The sequence below is a fragment of the Malaya genurostris genome, chromosome 2, assembly GCF_030247185.1.
Source record: "Malaya genurostris strain Urasoe2022 chromosome 2, Malgen_1.1, whole genome shotgun sequence".
Lineage (NCBI taxonomy): Eukaryota > Metazoa > Arthropoda > Insecta > Diptera > Culicidae > Malaya > Malaya genurostris.
The window spans coordinates 257464732-257485981 of NC_080571.1; the positions used below are offsets into that span (position 1 = coordinate 257464732).

General features: G+C 36.0%; 1 protein-coding gene across 1 annotated transcript; it reads right to left on the bottom strand.

Moving 5' to 3' along the window:
- Nucleotides 1-646: 646 nt before the first annotated feature.
- On the bottom strand, nt 647-1239 carry LOC131433012 (flexible cuticle protein 12-like). The gene is made up of 2 exons (XM_058599721.1): nt 1011-1239; nt 647-943 (listed from the first exon to the last, which is right to left on the bottom strand). Exons 1-2 carry the CDS (start codon nt 1136-1138, stop codon nt 754-756), a joined length of 318 nt encoding a protein of 105 aa, XP_058455704.1. The 5' UTR covers nt 1139-1239; the 3' UTR covers nt 647-753.
- Between the last annotated feature and the right edge of the window lie 20011 nt (nt 1240-21250).

Sequence of the window (21250 nt, forward strand, 5' to 3'; positions counted from 1 at the left end):
ACCTCTTTGTTATTCGTTGATGCCATACATTCCAGAAAACTTTAATTTTGAATCATTTGTGGTTAAGTCATACAGCTGAAAATTTTATCATTAATTGCTGATCATATTTCCGATGGCATGTAGCAAAACTTATGTTGATACGTAAAGTAAGGTGTATTCGCGTATTAGTAAAGTAAGACGTATTCCTTGATAAAAAAAAAGTATATCACCTAAGCCATCGTACATTAACCCAACAAATCGTTTTTGACATATTTCTAGACTTTGGTTTGATCGAATAATGTTAAAATCGCGGTAAAATTTTCCGAAAATCTGTGACACTCTACTTATTGAACAAAATATGTTCTGTAAGGAACAATTCACCTGCATGGTTTTGTGTGTAAGTATCATTTCGCCACATTTACTTTCATATTTGTGGAAATTCGGCGATTAAATTTGATTGTCTTGGGAAATCGATTTTTTCTTTACTGAATATGACTGTTACAAATTTCATGATTTGGCAAGTAAAAAGCATGAAGTTGCATTGAATCAAACTGTTTCATTAACTATTTTAGGAGTAGCAATACATTTCATCATCCAAACTGTAATGGGAAATTCCACCGTCGATGGTTTCGATTGTGATATGTGCAAAAACCATCCCCGAATATCCTACACTTATGACTAGTTGTTTTATTCCATAATATCACCTTACAGAGGACAAAGAGACACTGTTCACACACTGTTCAGAGCTTTCCCAGAGACGCTCGGTGCACGACCTCAAGCCCGTGGAATATGGGCAGCCTCCGGTTGGAATCCGTTCTCATCGGCAATATAATTCACGGTGTAAACCTGACCATCGTCGCCGGTGTACGAATATGATCCTTTCACCACCAGGGCACTGATATCATCACCGAAGCTTTTCAGCTGGGCTTGTTCTTGTCGGTTGATTTGATTGCTGGTGTCGTAGCTGAAGATATAGTCGAATAATTTCAGAACTCTCTAATCTAATTTGGCACCCCATAAAATATACTCACGCGAATTTGTATCCTTCGATTCCCAGATTGTCATTCTCGTAGTTAATAATTTGCGCATCGCGTTCCTCTTGAGGCGGAGCAGCTAGAGCGGTAGCTAAAACAACAGCAAAAACGACAAAGAACTTCATTGCTCCTTAATTTTCGCGGATTGCTCAAAAACAGTATGGCACAACAAATCACAATCCACCAAATATTCTTGGTTATTCCTCACTGAACTGAGTAAAAGGCGACGATGCATTCGATATTTATATCAACCGTTAACCTGAAGCGGAATATCCCTTCTCAGAATCAGTCGCGTTGTTCGCGAGTATTCAAATGAGACGCCATCAGAAACAAGCTACGTGATGCAATAGGCGCGAACATCAAATCGGTATTATGATAAAAGGTTAAATTTAAGAAACGGCCGGCACACCTTTGGACGCACGGTGCAACACGACGGCCAACAAAGGCCGGGTTTATGTGTTTTGTGTTTGGGGACGATCTAGTAACATCAACTGCACGTCGTCGGCCGGTTGGTCCAATGAGTCTAGTTTCGTTCGAGTTTTTATCTCTCGTCAACATCCATAAAACATGGAACTGCCATCCAACGAACCGGTTTCGGCAAAATTTTGCGCCCAATTAGAGACAGACGGGGGTGTTTGGAAGAGGACGCAAGACCTTGAACCAGTTTTACCGATCAACCTTCAAATGGTCGGCCTCACAGAATAATTCTGCTTAGGAACTTGAAAACGGGGCGCCCGCTCAATGTCAATCGATTGAATTTTCGATGGACCGAAAACCGATCTTTTCCGATGTGTTCTAGCACATAACATTTCCGATGAGATATGATGCAACTGTCACGTCAATCAAAGCCCATTCATTTGTTTGACTCAGATTCATACAGTCACTTTGACTATATAGATAACATTTTCCTTAATCCTGGGTAGCGCGCAGTTTCATGTATCCGGATTTAAAGCATATTATGCTCCTGCGTGAAATGTACTATGTACTATACTATTTTAAATTAGCATTGCGAACGAGCATTCCACTGACACTTTTGAAGAACATTAACTTTTGAAGCTATGATTCGCAAAACAACACATATGTAATTATCGCTCCTATAAAATGTATTGCAAATTGGCGCTCATTACCAAGGTATACAATTTTTTTTCCGGGATGTGAAATTCAAAGCCATTCGAATAGGCCCGACATGGTGGTAAACACAACAAAAAAATCTAATTAATTTTCATTTCATGTGTCGCAATCATGTCAGTGCAATTGATATTAATTGGTTCCGTTTCTGGCAGTGTGCCATCACCACCACACATTGGGTGGATTGATGACTGGATTCTTGGTGGAGGGGAGGAGGATATTTTATAAAACAACAGTATGAGACTCGTTTTAATTGATTGAACAGTGTTGTTCTCGCCGTTGCCGGAAAAAAGTGCAAGTAAAATTGGAAGTGAAAGCAACGCGATTCAATGGAGCAATTAACTGGCTTTACCCAGCTTCGGGTGAGGTCCCGATCAGTGAATTGCCTTGAAATTGCTTCAAATTGTAAGCCTCTAATTAAACCTAAAATATAGTTAATAAAATTTTAGATCTTTATTCAAAAAAATCAACCTAAAAAAATTTCTTCACCTAATTTAAAATAGTATCTATATTTGTGGAAATTATATCATAATTTGATTTCCTTGTGTAGTATTCACTGTAGAAACTGATTGATTGATTGATTGATTGAATTGAATTAAAGGATTGAAACTATGTAAAATTGAGTTAATAGTTTCCGTTCTTGTCCACGCACATTTACTTAAACTAAAAAATATTTGAAAAAACGAATCGCTTGCTAACTTTCAGCTTAGATATTTTACATTATTTCTTTGTACCTGCACTTCGGTTATATGAAAGGGCGATAACTAAGCTTTTCCGACCGTAAACCTTGTTCAAATTGTTTTTAAATTGTAAGTAAAGAGTGATTTTTCAAGGGATATAGTAGTTGAAAGACAGTGACTTTTTTGGGATACATTGGTGGCTCTCGCAATGCTTCTGGCTGGTCTTTACTACAGATGCGACAATTTTGCTTCCATTCAATACCAAACTGCCCATAAATTGGAAGAAGGGTGCGATGCACTCTTTCAACCGAGCATGAATTTTGATAGTAAAATTCAATAATTTTCAAGCGTTGTTCGTTTGTAAGTCGATTCATGATTAAATTATAGATTAAACTGCACAAGTTTCATAATAACACAAGGCACGATTTACGCGTGATCTGTCAAAAATAGTGTTGCCAAAAAATAGCTACAAAAAATCACCCTTTAGTTTTGATATTTGTACCTAAAAGCCCCTATAGATATATAAATTGGACCCGATACTATTAATAATCATTCGGGTTACTTTAATCGTCCTAAATTCCTTCCAATGTAGTTACCGATCGTACGTTTCACTGCTACGCTTATTGGAGTTCTCAGACAACAATATAGCTTTCCATTTACGAAAAGTCTAGAAAACATTCTTATCCTCATCCGAATACAAAGATTTAGAAAGCCTAGAATCTATATACGTGTGATGGGCGTCGAAAATGCACTTCCTTTTCAAACACCAGTTGACACTGATTGAATTGCAACTTAACTTTTGTCATTAACAAAGAACACTCTACTAGAACTAGGCCCGTACCCAGGATTTCGTTTTGGGAGAGGCCCAAACATAAAAAAATAATGTTACTGAAGATTGCTGATGTACCTAATTCTCGGTGTGTCTTTTACGGATGTTTTTAACAGACACATTAAACTTTTTCACTGAAGCTGTTATACAATGACAATACAATTGTATTACATTTACTGTCTTGTTATTTCTGTAACACATGTCTGAAATCTTCTAAATAATTAAACATCTGTGTCAAATGTGCCAGGGGTCAGGACAGTTGCACTGTAAGGCATATTGCGTAATGTTCTAGTTCTAGATGCATAATGTAGGTTAGTTACAAAATTTAAATCTGGATTTTATAGCAAATAAAACTGGCAGCTCCAGCAGTGTTTTACTCGTGTTTCAAATATCTGAACAATAGAACGGCATCGTAGACCAGTTTTAAATTTGACAGAAGAACTGGTCGAATAAATAAAACTAGAACGGCTTGCTGGGGATTCATTTGTTCCAGTTTCTGCTCTATTATAGATCTTCCATATAGAACTTCTAGTTGCTGAATTTGCTCTAATAAGCTTATCCAGATATCAACAGTTGTTTTAAACTTCAATGCTGAAATTTACATATTTAGAACATGACAATGAAAGTAAGATTATATTTCGCTTTTTGAAACTACATATGTACATTTAACAATACAATTATTTGAACGGATGAGGAGTAATAGTTTGTGCCATTTTTTAAATATCTTTTGATATTATAACAAAATGATCTGTATCAATTACAAATAAAACGGTAGTCAAACTATAATATCAGTTTCACTTCGATTCCATTTTTGGTCGGGTCCATAATCGCTTTGAATATTAACCATCCGGATCTAGAATAGTTTCACAAACAGTAATTTATGTAACTTGAATTAAACGATGTACTGTGTGCATTTTAATAATGTGCATGCTTTGTATAAATGTCAAAACGTGCTATAATTCAAACAATATTTTACTTTTGACCTCATTTTGATTCTTAAGTTTGAAATTTCAAAAGAATTTCCAGCGATTTGTATGCCCCATGTGGAGAATACAAATTGACTGTTCGTGATGAATATCTGAGGATGATTATCCTTGATGTGTATGTAGGTAAAGTATTGTTATACCTTCCAATTGTTACAAAATGGTAAAGGTAAACCAGCACCAGCCTGTTATGAAACAACAAACAGAGAGTATGAGCCGAGCAGCGATTATGTTTATCCTCATTCGGGAAGCTCCTGCCAGTACGGACCCCTGAGGTGAGTTTATGCTTCCTATTGGAATAATTAAATTTTTATTTTTAATTGGAACCAAACGGTGGAATGGGCGAATGTGTTCGTTCCAGGGGGAGTTGAAAAACATATAGATTACGATTATAATTGCGTTTAATGAGGAAAAATTGAAACCAGATTGTAGCCCCGTTGCATGGAGTTCCCATAAGCTTTCACTTATACACATGCTGTTTAAATTGACCGTTATTGAATTTCTGTCTATGTTCGATATTCTTTAATCTACAGCAGGGGTTCCCAAAGTGGTCGATATGGACCCCTTGGGGTCGATATCCTTTTTGCGGGGGTCGACGTAAACGTAAAACTCACTATGGGGGTCGCCGAGGTCTAGAAATCGACCCCTATTGTTTGATATAAGTTGTTATTTGAAATATTTACGCTAAAAAAAGTTGTTTTTATTTGACCATCCGCAGAAGTTGGTAAGTATTTTACATCAATTTCAAAAAAGCAAGACATTGAATTTTCACAGGAATTTGTTGATGGGGGTCTACGGCCTAAGTTAATTTTAGTAAAGGGGCCCATGACCCAAAATAGTTTAGGAACCCCTGATCTACAGGGTCGATTATGGAATTTGCATGAGGTAAAGACCATGTGAAGAAGTTATGGAATCCATGGCAAAGAGAAACTTTGAGGAGCATGATCTGATATACTTCTCGTGGAATGTAGTCGAAATCATCGTGAAAATCGATGGGGTAATGTCCGGTTTTTCATACTGATAAATACCGAGTTCCGTTTTTGACTTATGAGGCTATGTCGAAAATTTCATTTGCTCACTGAAAAAATCCTCGAGCACATTTTATTATCAATGTAACACAGTTCCTAGTATGGCTGCAGTAGATTTTTGCGACTGATAAATATTTTTGGAAAAATACGTCTGGCTACTCTGATCGTAAATCCAGGGACTTGAAGAGAAGTTCATATTTGATCACAACAGTGCACAGTGGTTCAAAAGCGCAATTTCACGCTCTTAATTGATAACTGATAGGAACGTGGTTTTTAAGGTACAAAACCTTCAGCCAAGTTGCTTAGAATGATAGACGCCATCTTTCGGCAAATTTTATTTATGTGATTAATCCCCCTAAAAGTGAGTTAAAAAAATTATTTTAGTTCAGAGCCAACATAGAGGCTAAGTTACTTCGACAAAGTTGTTCAGAAAGTTATTTCAAACAAATTTGCTGAAGATACCATTCCCGTAACTTGAGTGTAATTCATGATATAATGTATTTTCTGAAAAGGGTGTCCTAAAACCAGTTTTTGTATGTAAACTAATATATTTTCAATTTATAAGAGTTTTTCATGTTCTACAAAGTTTTTCATCATTAAAAACTACACAATTTTCTCAAACATACTATGCTGCTATCATTTCAGTTTAATGAAATAGAACCATTTTTCAAGTTTTTTACTACAGAATTTCAACTTGTCTATCATCAAACGGCGCAGAAAGGTGCAGATGAGACTACTTACATATTAAACTACTTGACAAGAGCTTTCATACCATGGTTGAATTACTCGTCTGCGATCGTCTGCAGGCGAGATATGTTCTTTTCAAATATCCTTGTCCTTGACATTTGTAATGATAAGGTTCATTGCATATCAGATCAGACTTCAGTATATATTCGTTACCATGGTAACTCTCACAATAAATGATTTTTATGGACATCGAAATCTACAAATAGAAAAGTTTAGTAATCATTACAGACGATTTTTGAAAGTAACTGTCAGACGTTCTTTGAAAGTGAGATAAGAAGCCATGATTTTGAAAAGAGGCAATCATCATGTCGAATTACGTTATGTCATTTTTTGGTAAGTTTTTCTATAGAAAATCTCTGCGGACAAATATCCTCCATTCATCAATTGAAGTGAAGATCGATAAACGCTTGCTATATTGTACTGTGCACAATGATTAAGAAGTTTCTTTCACACAGATTTCGAGAGTATTATACACGCAAGCAACACAGATCACTTTCGAATCGGGATCCCATGAATTGGTTATTAGTTTCATCGGATCCTTTGGCTACAAATATTCGTGAATGGCCAAAACAATCCAAGAAGAATCTGTCGGACAATGCTAAGAGTCTTTTATCTGGTTAGGAACATTGTCAGCTATCATAAAATAAATACAAAGAAATAAAAAATGAGTTTTGATCATACTTTCTCTACCAGAAAATGACATTATTTAATTCGATTTAATGATTGCTCTTTTAAAAGTCGTGACAAAACAGTTACCAAACTATTCAATTTATAGTCTTCGATGTGCAAAAAAAATCATATTTTGTGGCAAGTACCATAGTAATGAATATATACTGAAATCTGATATGACATGAAGTGAACCTTATCATTGCAAATTGGATATTTGAAAAGAACATATCTCGCCTGCAGACGATCGCAGACGAGTAATTCAACCACGGTATGAAAGATCTTGTCAAGTAGTTTAATATGTAAGTAGTCTTATCTGCACCTTTCTGCGCCGTTTGATGATAGACAAGTTGAAATTTTGTAATAAAAAATTTGAAAAATGGCTCTATTTCATTAAACTGAAATGATAGCAGCATCGTATGTTTGAGAAAATTGTGTAGTTTTTAATGATGAAAAACTTTGTAGAACATGAAAAACTCTTATAAATTGAAAATATATTAGTTTACATACAAAAACTGGTTTTAGGACACCCTTTTCAGAAAATACATTATATCATGAATTACACTCAAGTTACGGGAATGGTATCTTCAGCAAATTTGTTTGAAATAACTTTCTGAACAACTTTGTCGAAGTAACTTAGCCTCTATGTTGGATCTGAACTAAAATAATATTTTTACCTCACTTTTAGGGGGATTAATCACATAAATAAAATTTGCCGAAAGATGGCGTCTATCATTCTGAGCAACTTTGCTGAATATACTTGAGCTTGAGCTTGAGCTTGAGCTTGAGCTTGAGCTTGAGCGACCACCCCTGGTTGCTACTCCGTTACTGATCGGAATTAGCTGAAATTGTACAGGGAGTTTCTAGATGATCCGACCTGGGACTGGTAAATCATCCTTCAATGTACATCTTCTGGTTATCCCAGAAATCATTGATCAGTACCGGCGCCGGCCAGGCCCGAACGTAGATCGTCTAAGGAATGGGAAGGGATGTTAGTCCAACACTTGTTGTTACTAGAGGCCGTATATACTACTGCGCACTCCACAAGTGTCACGGGAGAAGGATATTTGTTAGTAAAAATTTCAGTACTGGTATTATTCGCGCGCGACTCAGTATGTTACGGTTTTAAGATGCTCGGATGCACCACTAAACTCACTGACTTCCCGAGTGAACGTTTCAACAATATCCTATATTGAAGTCCCGGGAAGACTTGATTCACAGCTCTTATTCGAGGAAACTGAAGAAAAAATTGCAATACTATTGCGTAAAGAATAAAAACTTCCCTATTTTTAATAAATGAAACTACGTGATACAAAATAAACGAGCGAATAGGATTTAGAAAAAAAAGTTGATTCATTGCATTGAAATATTCTAAACAGTTTTTATAAAATCATTTTAAATCACCAAACAAAGGTCAAAATATTTCACGCGCGTCTTGATTCTTTATTATTTCCGCTTTATTATTTTTATTATTTATTAAAATTATTAATTGGTTATATTAGTTGATCTGGGCAGCAGGCTACCGAGAAAAATATTAATTTACTCTTTGAAATATTATTATCAAGTGTTTTTTACTATGTATTCAATAAACCGATATATGTTATCTCTGTTATTAACTTTGTAATATAAACGGAATTTGCGTAATGGTTGATTTTTATCATTCATTTTATAATCCTGAAAGACAATCAATAACATGGAAGAAGAAAACATTCCAAATAAAACTTTTCTCGGAAGCTAGACGGAAATTGATAGGTTGAATGAAGAGATAATTTAGTAAAATAGAGTAATCAGAAGTGAAACATTGAAAATATCTGATAACTGAAAGGAAAAAGAAACTCCTGCAATTGTCGCCTTTTACGCAGGCCTTCCGAATGCTCATGCGTGCACAAATGCGACAGCGAGAGCGCACCGAATATGTGTGTGTCGCATATATATCCTGTGAGCGTGAGCGCCGACTAAAAGAGCAAATCAAAAGCGTGTACGAGACGCGTAGCGAACACATAGAAACGGGATGTACTGCTTGAAATTTCAGAGTATCGCATTTTCTTCTGCGCGCGACTCGTGCGCTTTGGTCTCACGAGACAGCGCACGAGATTTTTTATGAGCGCAGCTTGTGTGCTATGTGAGCCACAGTAAAAGCTGCTGTTATAATTACTTTTTCGTGCCTAGAGCGGTTCGTGCGACTTGTGTCCTATCCTAAAAGAAGAGATGAAGAGGATGAAAATAACGTACAAACCGCTCGTAGATCGCATGAAACGAGCGCGCCGCGCTATCTCATGCGACGAGAGCGCTTGAGCCTCGCTCTTGGCAGAATGCGATGAGACTATACAGCGAAGCGTGCATCAGTTTCTGGTGCGGTACGTAAATGTGCCAAAGAGTTCTCTTGAGAGCGGCAAAAGTACGTCGCATGCGCGTGGTTGTCTTATGAGAATGAGAATTAATTTGTCTCAGCGCAAAATAAAGAGCGCGCGTGCATAAGGCCTGCTTTTACGACATGGAAGCAGGAACCCAGTGGATCTATTCTTGGTTCAATTTTTTCCGCCGGATTCCACACGGCATCTAGGCTGGTACTGTCCGGAGAGAGCTAATAGGTACTATCAATCTCCTAGTGGACCCCAGCCCCTTCTGAGCAACTTTGCTGAAGATACTGTACCTCAAAAACCACGTTCCTATGAGTTATCAATTAAGAGTGTGAAATTGCGCTTTTGAACCACTGTGCAGTGACCCGAAGCAAACTGTCTATAAAACAAATTTCTTTTCCTGCTTTTGTCGAATCAAACCGCTGGAAATGGTTTTCTTAAAACCTGGATCACAACTCTTTCGAGAATTTGTGCGTGATTCTTGTTATCAGGATTGACAAAACTTGAGCTACCAATAAAAATAACTATTTTAAGGGGCGGGTAGGGTCTAACACTTTTGAAAAATCATTTATTATTTACTTTGTATTTTCTAAGAGTAAAATATTTCAAGAATATTTTGTGAAATTTTTAAGCCTATTGGAACGAAACTCTGAGAGTTATGGATTTTGTGAAAATGTTAGACCCTACGGGTCTGAATGAATGATTCGAATGTTGCTCTTTATCATGCAAAACATTGGAATTTATTTTGTTGAACGATAATTCTGGAAAAAATTTGCAAAAAATAATGATGATGCTTCCGCAATTCTGTGATTTTTTGTAAGAAACAGGAAAAAAGAAACTAATTTTTTAACTAATACAAAGAGCGAATCGAATCAGTCGAAGATTGCCTCTATTTTTTTCGGAAATTACTTGTAATACTATGTGCCATTACATCTAATGGTTCTATGTTTGAGAGACTATGCAACTCGTTTGTACTAAACCAGAGAGGACGCTTTAAGATCATTTCCAGAATTTTATTCTGAATGCTTTGAAGCATCTTCTTCCTGATGGCACAACAATTTGATGAAATCGGTACTGTATAAAGCATGGCTGGTCTGGAAATTTGATTATTATTAATTTGTTCTTAAGACAGAACTAAGGATTTCAGTCTATAAGAAGATATAACCTTTTAATATGTTTGCTAAGCTCTTTTTAATGTAATTCTTGAAAATTGGAGTTTTATCATACGTAAGACCTAAACACTTCGCTTTATATAACCATCTAGCCTTGTCAATTCCAAACTAATCAATTTGATGGCACGATTATTATATGGTTGAAGAAAATATACTCAAAGCGTATGCGGAAAAACAACGAATTGTGTTTTATGTTGCATTTGGTGAAATTTTCCTTTTCGTCAGATAATCAATGAAAAATAGGTTTCTCTGAAGCCGACTGCATATAACTCTAAAGTTTCTACTAGTGACCAAAAGAGAAGTATCGTATCAGAAGAGAGACTGTTGGCGACCAACGCACAGTGGTTCAAAAGCGCAATTTCACGCTCTTAATTGATAACTCATAGAAACGTGGTTTTTGAGGTACAGTATTTTCAGCAAAGTTGCTCAGAATGATAGACGCCATCATTTGGTAAATTTTGTTTATGTGATTATTCCCCTTAAAAGTGAGATATAAGTATTATTTTTCCTCAGGACCAACATAGGGGCTAAGTTACTTCGACAGAGTTGTTTAGAAAGTCATTTCAAACAAATTTGCTGAAGGTACTATTTTCGTAACTTGAGTGTAATTCATGATATAATGTATTTTCTGAAAAGGGTGTCCTAAAACTAGTTTTTGTGAGAAAACATATACATTTTCAATTTATATGAGTTTTCCAAGTTATACAAAGTTTTTCATCATTAAAAACTACACAACTTTCTCAAACATACTATGCTGTTATCATTTCAGTTTAATGAAATAGAGCCATTTTTCATGTTTTTTTTACAAAATTTCAACTTGTCTCTCATCAAAAAGCGCAGAAAGGTGCTGATGAGACTATTTACATATTAAACTACTTCAAAAGAGCTTTCATACTGTGGTTGAATTACTCGTCTGCGATCGTCTGCAGACGAGATATGTTCTTTTCAAATATCCTTGTTCTGGACATTTGCAATGATAAGGTTAATTGTATATCATATCAGATTTCAGTATATATTCGTTACCATGGTAACTTGTTACGTATAGTACCGACCGTTCTGTCTGTAAAGGGAAAGATGGCGCGAACCTTACCAACTAACACTTTTGCGCCATCCGCGATAAGCAGATGTGTTAGCGGATTTTAACTTAATTTGCCCGGACTCTTATCCCAGGGGGGGGACAATTTGGCTCGCACTAATTTTTGGAACTGCAATACCGTGGAAAGTTTCATTTTCATTGAAACCGAAGGAAAATATCTAGAAACTACGAGAGCTAAGAAACAAAGCAAATACAAAAAGACTTACCCACGGATCGCCAAACACATCTTCAAGCGATCTCGACGCGATTTCTTCGGCCACTAGCTATGGCCAGGATCCAGAGCTAGGTGGTAATCTGCTTCTGAAGTCGACCTTTTTTTTCACACACTTCACTCCCGGACCGAAACAAGCTCGAATTATACGGTTTCCACAATTTAACCTCGAAATAATCTTTAGCCAGAACGACGGCCACGCAATCCAATCAAATAAAACCGATACCCTTCGCCCGGTAGGATATTGCGACAGTATCGACTGTCCAGTTCAATGGTTCGATTGTAAGAGAGCGATTCAAAGCTTTTCTCAGTCACAGAAAACTTTTTAGCCTTTCTCCTAATAGCTGTAACCTCAGAAACGCATATCAAGCGGCGTGAAAATAGACATTTTCTTGCACTTTTAAGCTCGATTCAGAATTCGACGTACAGTGAACGAGCCGTTTCATACCCACAATTAATCCCGCCCTCGCGTGCTCCAGTATCTCTCCGATAAATACAATGAACCCTCCACGATGTTAAAAGTTTGTTCTACGCTATTTCAGTTGCAACGCAACAAACTCTCACAATAAATTATTTTTATAGACATCGAATTCTACAAATAGAAAAGTTTAGTGATCACTACAAACGTTTTTTGAAAGTGAGATAAGAAGCCACGACTTTAAAAAAAAGCAATCATCATGTCGAATTACGTTATGTCATTTTTTGGTAAGTTACTGTACTGTAGTTGCTATACTGTACTGTTTATAATGATTAAAAAGTTTTTTTTATGCAGATGTCGGGAGTATTATACACGCGAGCAATTCAGATCACTTATGAATCGGGATCCCATGAATTGGTTATTAGTTTCATCGAATTCTTTGTTGACAAATATTCGTGAATGGCCAAAACAGTACAAGAAGAATCTGTCGGACGATGCTAAGAGACTTTTAGCTGGTTAAGAACATTGTCAGCTATCATAAAATAAATACAAATAACTAAAAAATGAGTTCTGATAATACTTTCTCTACCAGAAGATGACATAACTTAATTCAATTTGATGATTGTTTTTTTCAAAAGTCGTGACAATCATATTTTTTGGCAATGAATGTTAATGAATATATACTGAAATCTGACGTAACATACAATGAACCTTATCATTGCAAATGTCAAGGACAAGGATATTTTAAAAGAACATATCTCGCTTGCAGACGATCGCAGACGAGTAATTCAACCAAGATATGAAAGCTCTTTTGAAGTAGTTTAGGATGTAAGTAGTCTCATCTGCACCTTTCTGCGCTTTTTGATGATAGACAAGTTGAAATTTTGTAAAAAAAATATGAATAATGGCTCTATTCCATTAAACTGAAATGATAGCAGCATAGTATGTTTGAGAAAGTTGTGTAATTTTTAATGATGAAAAACCTTGTATAACATAAAAAACTCATATAAATTGAAAATATTTGTGTTTTCTTACAAAAACTAGTTTTAGGACATCCCTTCCAGAAAATACATTATATCATGAATTACACTCGAGGTACGAAAATAGTACCTTCAGCAAATTTGTTTGAAGTGACTTTCTAAACAACTCTGTCGAAGTAACTTAGCCCCTATGTTGGTCCTGAGCAAAAATAATACTTATATCTCACTTTTAGGGGGATTATTACCAAAAATGAAATTTGCCAAAATATGGCGTTCATCATTCTGAGCAACTTTGCTGAAGATAATGTAACTCGAAAATCACGTTTTTAATGAGTTATCAATTAAGAGCATGAAATGGGGCTTTTGAACCACTGTGCAACGGGTCGATTTGGGTGATCAGAAGTAAAAATATTTCAAAGAATTGAAGTAACGCTCGATCCTTGAGGAACACTTGCTCATCAGATTGACAGTTCCTCTATTTTACCTCGATAGGACAATCAGTTTAATAATTTTAAATCATTTGAAGCATATAAACTTTAAACTGGAAGAACAACTCCAGTGGATAAACCAAGAGATTTATTAGCGTTTACCATGTTCGTTCATCTAACCAGTTGATGAGTAGTTGAATGGTCAAAATGAAATCTAAACAGCTCCGGTGAAAAAAATCAATTCTCATTGATATGAGTCTCAGTAATATCCTAATTACAGTGTAGTTTAATTGGCAAAACAGTTTCCATGGATAGGAGATAGCTGCGGGTTCGAGCCCGGTCTCTGCGGTAACCTTTCCGCGATTTTCATTACATGGTTATATTCGCATGTCATTTTTACAATCTGTTTTTCTCGTTAGATACTGATCAAATTTTAAATGTCATTTTTAGGCATCTAGTTCATATGTAATTTTTAGATACCCATTCCAAAACAGCCCATACCGTAGAATGGGGTAACTTTGTGCCCCGCGTGGTGACTTTGAGACACGCCGTATGTCAAAAGGTAACTTCACTGTTATTAAAAGTGACAGTTTATGTTGTTTATTCTGCTTTTTCAGGTTAGAAAATTTTAATAATTGTGAAGTTACTACCCGTTCAACTGCAAAAACTGCGCCTGCATTTCATATCGTGATAACTAGATGCCTTCATCCTATATCTTTCAAAACCATGCTCGAAAACATTAAACAATGAGGTCACTTTTATGATTTATCAAATTCAACAATAATTTACTATTGATAATAATAACAAGCACTGTTTTAATCTATCAAAAAGTTTTATCAAATGAATTTAATAAAACTATTGATGAAATCTAGATAAATCATTTTTAACCTATCCTGTCACAAACTCACCCCTATTGATGGAGTGACTTTGAACCCAAACCTTGCCGTTCCAATCAAACTAAGCGAGTTATTAGCATTTCAATTTAATAAAGCAAGTTCGAAGCGAAAGAGCAAAGATTTTTTTTTGAAAATTTCAACAGTTATTTATAAAAACCTTTTTTCAATCCACCTAGTTGTGTGATAATGCCTTTCTCTTTCATCAAAACAGCATCATTAAATTATTAATGCCTTTTTATTGAGATAATTTCTTGGACTGGATTCCTCAGAGCTACGGTGATCAACACACAATTGGCATATAAGAGCTAAAGCAATGTGCCTTATTGAATGTATAGTTAAATTTAAATAAAAAACGTGATTAACCCACCTAGCAGTGAGATTATACCTTTTTTTTATAAATCCGCATATGTTTTTTGAATGGATATTCTTAGGTGTTTTAGTTCCCATGATAATATTTTAATTATCGTCGTTTTAAACGGCAAATTGATATGTTAATCACTCATTACCCTGTAATGTCTAAACTGCCAATCGTATCGAATTTCAATCTTAACGTGTGACATTCGATTGAACATTCCATGAGATGTCGAAGTAAGTTCCACTTTAGAGTTTTTGTCATTATTTATGGTACTTCCAGAGCTGGTATTCAGGAACTAGCATAACCCAAAATGATTCTAATGGCCATAAAGTAATACGCCAAACAATTTACATATTAAATATCGGTATGAATTTTAAAAACTCATCATCTGTAATTCCAGAATCGGATAAAATTCACCAATTTTTTATGGGACCTTAAGTCTTTTAATTTGAATTTTAGTTTTTGAAGTTCGATTTGGCCTTTTTGAGAAAATGAATGAGCTTTGAGAAACGATTCGATACTGGAACCGGAATTCTAAAATTGGTGTAGTGTAGAAATCAATTAAATTCACCTGAGGAGTGTGTAGACATCTTTGAGAATTTGTAGTGCGAATTAAAATTTGGGGGTATATTCCGAATCCAAGAACAAATATCGCTTAAACTGAAATAAATTTATTTGGTAATCGACTATCCAAATCTGCAAACCGATAAACCTGATTAGTTTATGTGAAATGGACATTTTTATACTAATCACCCTGTATCTCCTAAACCAGAAGTCATATCTGACTAAAAAAATAAGATGTTTTATAAGATTTTAAGACCTCTCATTTGAATCATAGATGATTCTTAGATTTAATTTGAATCTTAGATCGGTTCAGCCATCTACGAGAAAAATGAATTGCATTATTTTAATTTCGTTTCACATATCATCCTGTGGTTCCGCAATCAGAAGTCGGATCTATATGAAATTCAGGAACCTTGTTTGGGAGTATACTACTTTTCATATGAGTCTGAGTTTGTAGAAAACGGTTTAGCCATCTCCGAGAAAATTGAGTGAAGTTATTTGTCACACACATTTGCTGTTCACGACGAACTGAGTCGTATGGTATATGGAAGTTATGCTCTTCCAGCATTTATTGCTGTAAGTAGTTGAAATCAATATAATTATGGAATTACTTTCAACTCGAAAATGCTGATATCATCTGGTTAACATATGCGATATTCGAACGATTATGTTGCCAAAAACGAACCGTGCTAAAATCGGTTCGAGGCAAAATGTCATAGAAAATATGCTGTACACAGTCTTTTTTGTACTTAGAAACAAATGTATGTAACAGTATAAAATATCGCGTTTCACGTTGCTCTCAAGTATTGCCTTATCATATAGCGCTCAAAACTCCTACTGCTGGATAAGGGGGAAAAGTCGCTAATACAAAAATGTCGATATCTCCGTTAAAAATGGATGGATATTAACAATCTATGGCTTGTTGGATAGCTATTATCTTGTGAGATCTAAGTATAGAAACATATTCCGTTTTCAAGGTCAAGTATGACAGATACTGTCAAAAAACTAAAAATTTTGACATAAAACTTCGTATAACTCAAAAAGTAAACATCCGATCTCAAAACCATTCAATAGCGTTCTGGGTGACGGGGAGACCTTTCATTTGCGACTAGTTTGATCAAAATCGGTCCAGCCATCTCTGAGATCTCGACCTCTTAGTTGACAACACAACCACCCAACCACCCACACACACACACACACACACACACACACACACACACACACACACACACACACACACACACACACACACACACACGGACATTTGTTCAGTTCGTCGAGCTGAATCGATTGGTATATGACATTCCGCCCTCCGGGCCTCGGAAAATTTTTCTAAAATTTGAGCGAATACTATACCTATTTCTTATATATATATATATATATATATATATATATATATATATATATATATATATATATATATATATATATATATATATATATATATATATATATATATATATATATATATATATATCAAGGTAAAAAGAGATAATTTCTGACACTCATTTGGGCCCATTTTTCGACACCAATTTATTCTGATTGAATCGAGTAGTTCACAAAAGTACATACCAAAAAAATTTGAATAATACAGGTGACTTAATTCCTCATAAGATGTAATTCATGAAGACCTAATTTGTCAAATGATGGAAAATTTTATATGTAATGACTTAATGTTAGATTAGCTTTAATTTTACTAGTTTCGACTGTAACTTGCATTCTGCTAGCAGTTGCGACTGTATGAATTTAAATGCACCTTTTACCAACCAAGCAGATGTATGCTTCTTTGGCTCAGTCTATTAACAGACGTACTTTTGCGATCCAATGATTCTCGGTTCAAGTCGCGGCGGTTGCTATCAGTGTTCTTTTTTTTCAACGAATTTCATGTCATTTTGAATTTTAGAACCACCTCAAACATCGTTTTCCGACATCTACTTATTAATCACGTTCCGAAAATACCCATATTGTTGGGAGTTTCAAGCAATATAACTAAACCGGAAGACGCCATCTTGGATTTTGAAACTAGCCAAAAACTTCCTTTTCTTGCACTTACTCTTCACATCCGTTCCGAAAATAGCCATATGATGGAGGTTTCCACATTCATTACACAAAACTTTTCTTACGAACCCAATCCTAAATAACTTAAACTTTTTTTATGAACTACCTCTTTTTACGAACCCCCGTTTAGTTCGTAAATGGAGGTTTCGGTGTAGTAACTTTAAAACGATCCTTAGCTTGTTGAAATCGGTTCAGACATCTTTGAGAAAATTGAGCGGTAGAAAATTCGTTGAAAGATGCACGCAAATAAACTACACTCAGACTCTGTTGGTTTTTTAAGCAATTCTATTGCCTTTCTATAAAGAAAGGAAAAACGTTCATAACCTGTTACAAAGTCACCGCATTTTACGGTATCATTATGTTTAACAATATCCACATCCGTTTTTTTTCACGAAACAAATTCCAAATAACGTGAACTTTTCTACGTACTAAATCCCATTTAACACAAGTGTTTTAACGAACTGATTCGGTTTACGACCCCTTGCTCTATTTTGTAATTGTAGATTTAGTTGCCGCAGTTAATAGCAATCATTTACTCTAAATTGAATTTGCATTCCATTTGTTACTGAATTTTTGATTACATATTATATTACTACGGCATCTGGACGACGATTTCTTACGCTTCTTGAGTCTAGTTCGGTCTTCTCCACATCTGTAAACTCAATCTGGTTACGATAAATCTCCGGAATACTTCTAAGAAAGAAAATCTACGGAACCTGTACTTTCAAATGACTGCAAAATGTGTAGCCTCCTCTGCGTGAGAATCCAATCCACATTTGTTGGTCCTGATCACTACCAGCAGGATATAAATTGAAATAAGTGAGAGTAGGTTGCCAATTCGATTCGATTCATTTCAAGCGAAGGTACTTCATATCGTCAATTTACGGTTTCAGCTGTTAAACGTCGTACGAGTGATTCCGTCGGGGTGTAGTCTAGCCGTTTTCAACATATTCCAACGCGTCATACGTCCTGTGTCAGAGCACCAAGAACAAGAAGGGTAAACACAATAATGTCTCGAGCTGCCTCCCTTATCCCGAATTGATTCGATTGCCGAGGACACTTCAGCCGCAGTAAGTTTCTGTTTCATTTCATCAATGGACCAGCACGTAGTACGCACTCGAAATATTGACATTTGAAGTCGTACATACGCAATTTTTAGCTGCCAACCCAACCACCCTCTCGTTCGCCCATTCCGATTACGTCCCATTAGCACACGCGTCAAATTGGTAGGTCCTTGTTTTTCACGACCCTTCCTCCCACGCTTCGGATTCTTCGGTTCCAGTCATCCACTCGTGATTTGTTTCGGATTCTTTTGTTCGACTTGCTTGACTAGGATTTGATTCATTGAACGAAAAGTACCCACCGATACACCGACGACCGCCGGAACGAGCTTCAAAACGCATTCGCACATCAATCCGGTGCGGTACTTGAGCATCGAGGGGTGTTTTATTATATTTGCGAGACGAATTAAACTGCTGCTTGTTGTAGAATTTATCGCTTTCAAGTGATCCTCGCCCCGGTTTGGGTACTGGAATTTGAAGGAAGAGGGTTAAAACAGTTCGCCCGTGGTATGCCATCAAATATTTGTGCCGAATTGAATTCCGATAAACAGTCGAGTATTAGTTTTAGAGTTGAATGTCGTTGCATGATGTTCTTCGAATTCTATTAATTTTGGGTAAGACAGATGACGGATGCACAACAATATGTGAAAAAACGTCGGAAAGCCGTCATCTTGGAATTTCTATCAGTCGTTCTCGTGTAAAATCGATACAACTTTGAAAGTTTTGAGCTGTCAAAGTATTGTGAAAGCAAATCTGTTTTTTATTTTGCATTAATTGTTTCCCAACCAACCCAATGCATTGCTGAAAACCTGAAAGCATCAACGACGGAAGTCAAAACACACCGACTCAAGAAGCTGTGCGGTGGCTAGCGAAGATTTTCCAAACAAAATTAAGCAGTTTTGCTGAAGGAGAAAAAAAGTCTTAAAAGAACTTCCGCAGTGCAAATGCAGACAAACAGAAAAGACGACGAGCATCCTCCAGAGCAACTATGACTCATCCCTCGCCCGAAAGCCCCGTGTGGAGCACAAAACGTACCCTGCGACACGAGGATACCCGGGATACGGTGAAAGGACGATCATTACGATGATTGCTGTTATTACGGTGAATAGACGACGAAATTAGGCATTGAGTTATACCTTTCATCATGGCCCACCTCTCAGCTTCACTCAGGGGGTCGTTTTGGGGTAGAATGAAATGCCGCAATTATACTCTTTTCACATAATTGCTTGTTGTGTTCGGTTACGATGCGATGGCAATGAAAAGGATGCTGTCTGGTGTAAGGATTTGTATCTGTTTCTGAGGTGCTCTTTGCTTGAAGTGATTTCCGATTATCAATCGAGAAGAAGATGTTGTTGACGGCATTAAGCACCTTTTTTATAATATACTGACCAGTCCAGATGGGAGGAATCGAAAGCTTTTAATGGAGGTTGTAAGATTATCAAACTCATTATGACTACAACACTCATTATTATCACATATTCTCTAAAAGTAGCTACCTTTCGGAACAGTAACAGATGGAGTATCTGGTGAAAACAGCAAAAAAAATTTTTTTTAATCCACCTAGTGGTGTAATGATGCCTTTCTCATATTACTTATATTTTCAAGAACATCACTAGAATCTAGATTTGGTCAAGACTTGAATAAAATCGAAAACTTTCTTTGGGTATAAACTACCATCACCTTTGTAAACAGTTATGTCAAGTTAATAGAGATTAAATGTAGTATCCCTGCTCGCTATAGAAAATTGAACAGAGCACGCTGTGTGCTAGGTGGTGGTGTTTTCTTCTTCCGCACCAGTACGTATCGATACGTATCGGTTTTGCATCATTTTGTGTGACAGTTCGAAAGTTTTGATACTCATCGTCTTATAATAAAGGATCTGGATGAAATTGCACAGTATCTTCTTTGACACCGAGAGCTTCAATTTGAATCATGATTTATGAAAATCGGTTTGACCGTTATTGATAAGTCGAAGTGAGTTCCGAAGTTTTGGAGCATTTCTTCACTATTATCGGTGTTTTTGGAAGCGAAAACCGAGGACTAGTAGTCCCAAAGTAGTTTTATATATTCACTAACAAACAAGGTCTGCCAACTAGATGAATTTACCAGTAATAAGCTTTAAAAAAATTTGCACCTTTCTCTTTTGAAAAAAATACTCATTAAATTGAGAAATTTTCACTTATCGCGCTATAATACCGAAACTAAAAGTTTGATCTGGATAAATTTTTTGGGTACTTTTTAAAGAATTTCAAGGATTTTTTTTGCATCTAAGTTCGCAAAAATCGGTTGAGAAATTTCCAAGAAATTTCTGGTAGATTTGCATATATTGACGTGTAATTCCGGAACCGGAAGTCAAATAAAGATTAAATTCAATAGCGAGCGATGGGTTCATAAGATCTTTCGTTTGAATCTAAGTTTGTGAAAATCGGTCAAGTCAGTGACAATTTTTTTCATTTGTTTGTTTCATATCACCCTGTAATTTCGGAACCGAAAGTCGGATCGGGATAAAATTCAATAACGATCTATGGTACAACAAAACCTTTCATTTGAATCTGAGTTTGTGAAAATCGGTTCAGT

Excerpts from the sequence above, each read along its gene's own strand:
- LOC131433012 (XM_058599721.1), bottom strand. The coding sequence starts at position 1,138 with ATGAAGTTCTTTGTCGTTTTTGCTGTTGTTTTAGCTACCGCTCTAGCT. Across the intron at positions 944-1,010 it reads ATCGAAGGATACAAATTCGC|CTACGACACCAGCAATCAAA; the intron begins GTGAGTATATTT and ends CTATATCTTCAG.